This window comes from Myotis davidii, unplaced genomic scaffold (assembly GCF_000327345.1).
Source record: "Myotis davidii unplaced genomic scaffold, ASM32734v1 scaffold663, whole genome shotgun sequence".
Taxonomy (NCBI): Eukaryota; Metazoa; Chordata; class Mammalia; order Chiroptera; family Vespertilionidae; genus Myotis; species Myotis davidii.
Window position 1 is genome coordinate 875,201 of NW_006295816.1, and position 378 is coordinate 875,578.

The 378-nt window shown below is 70.4% G+C and overlaps 1 protein-coding gene across 1 annotated transcript in view; it reads right to left on the reverse strand.

The window, feature by feature from the left end:
• Positions 1–6: 6 nt before the first annotated feature.
• The window catches only part of PLXNB1 (plexin B1), a gene marked incomplete at its 5' end in the record, with an annotated part of 20,007 nt that continues 19,635 nt past the window's right edge, over positions 7–378 (reverse strand). Inside the window, one exon of the mRNA XM_015568265.1 lies at positions 7–229. Coding sequence (XP_015423751.1) covers positions 125–229 — 105 coding nt within the window. The remainder of the gene's footprint in view (positions 230–378) is intronic.

Below are 378 nucleotides of genomic sequence, written 5' to 3' on the forward strand. Positions count from 1 at the left end.
CCGGCCAGGCCCAGGAGACGGGGCGCCTCCTCCACTAACTGCTGGTCAGGCGCTAAGGCATCTACGCAGGCGGCTCCCCCTCGAGGCCCAGGGCCGCCCGGGAGATCGCAGGAGGCCCGCGGCCCTACAGGTCCGTGACCTTGTTCTCCACGGCGGCCGCGACCTGCTGCAGGCGGTAGCCCAGCTGCATCTTCTGGGCAGTGCTGTCCTCCTCCAGGGCCGTGATGATCTGAAAGGCAGGGATGCCATCAGGGACTCGCACCCGCGCCGGCCCGCACCCCCTCAGAGACAGGGCACACTTCGGGGTACCCTCCCTCCGTCCGCGTGGGCGCAGGGCCTTGCCGGGGGGGAGGGAGAACATCAGTGCCCACAGGCTTC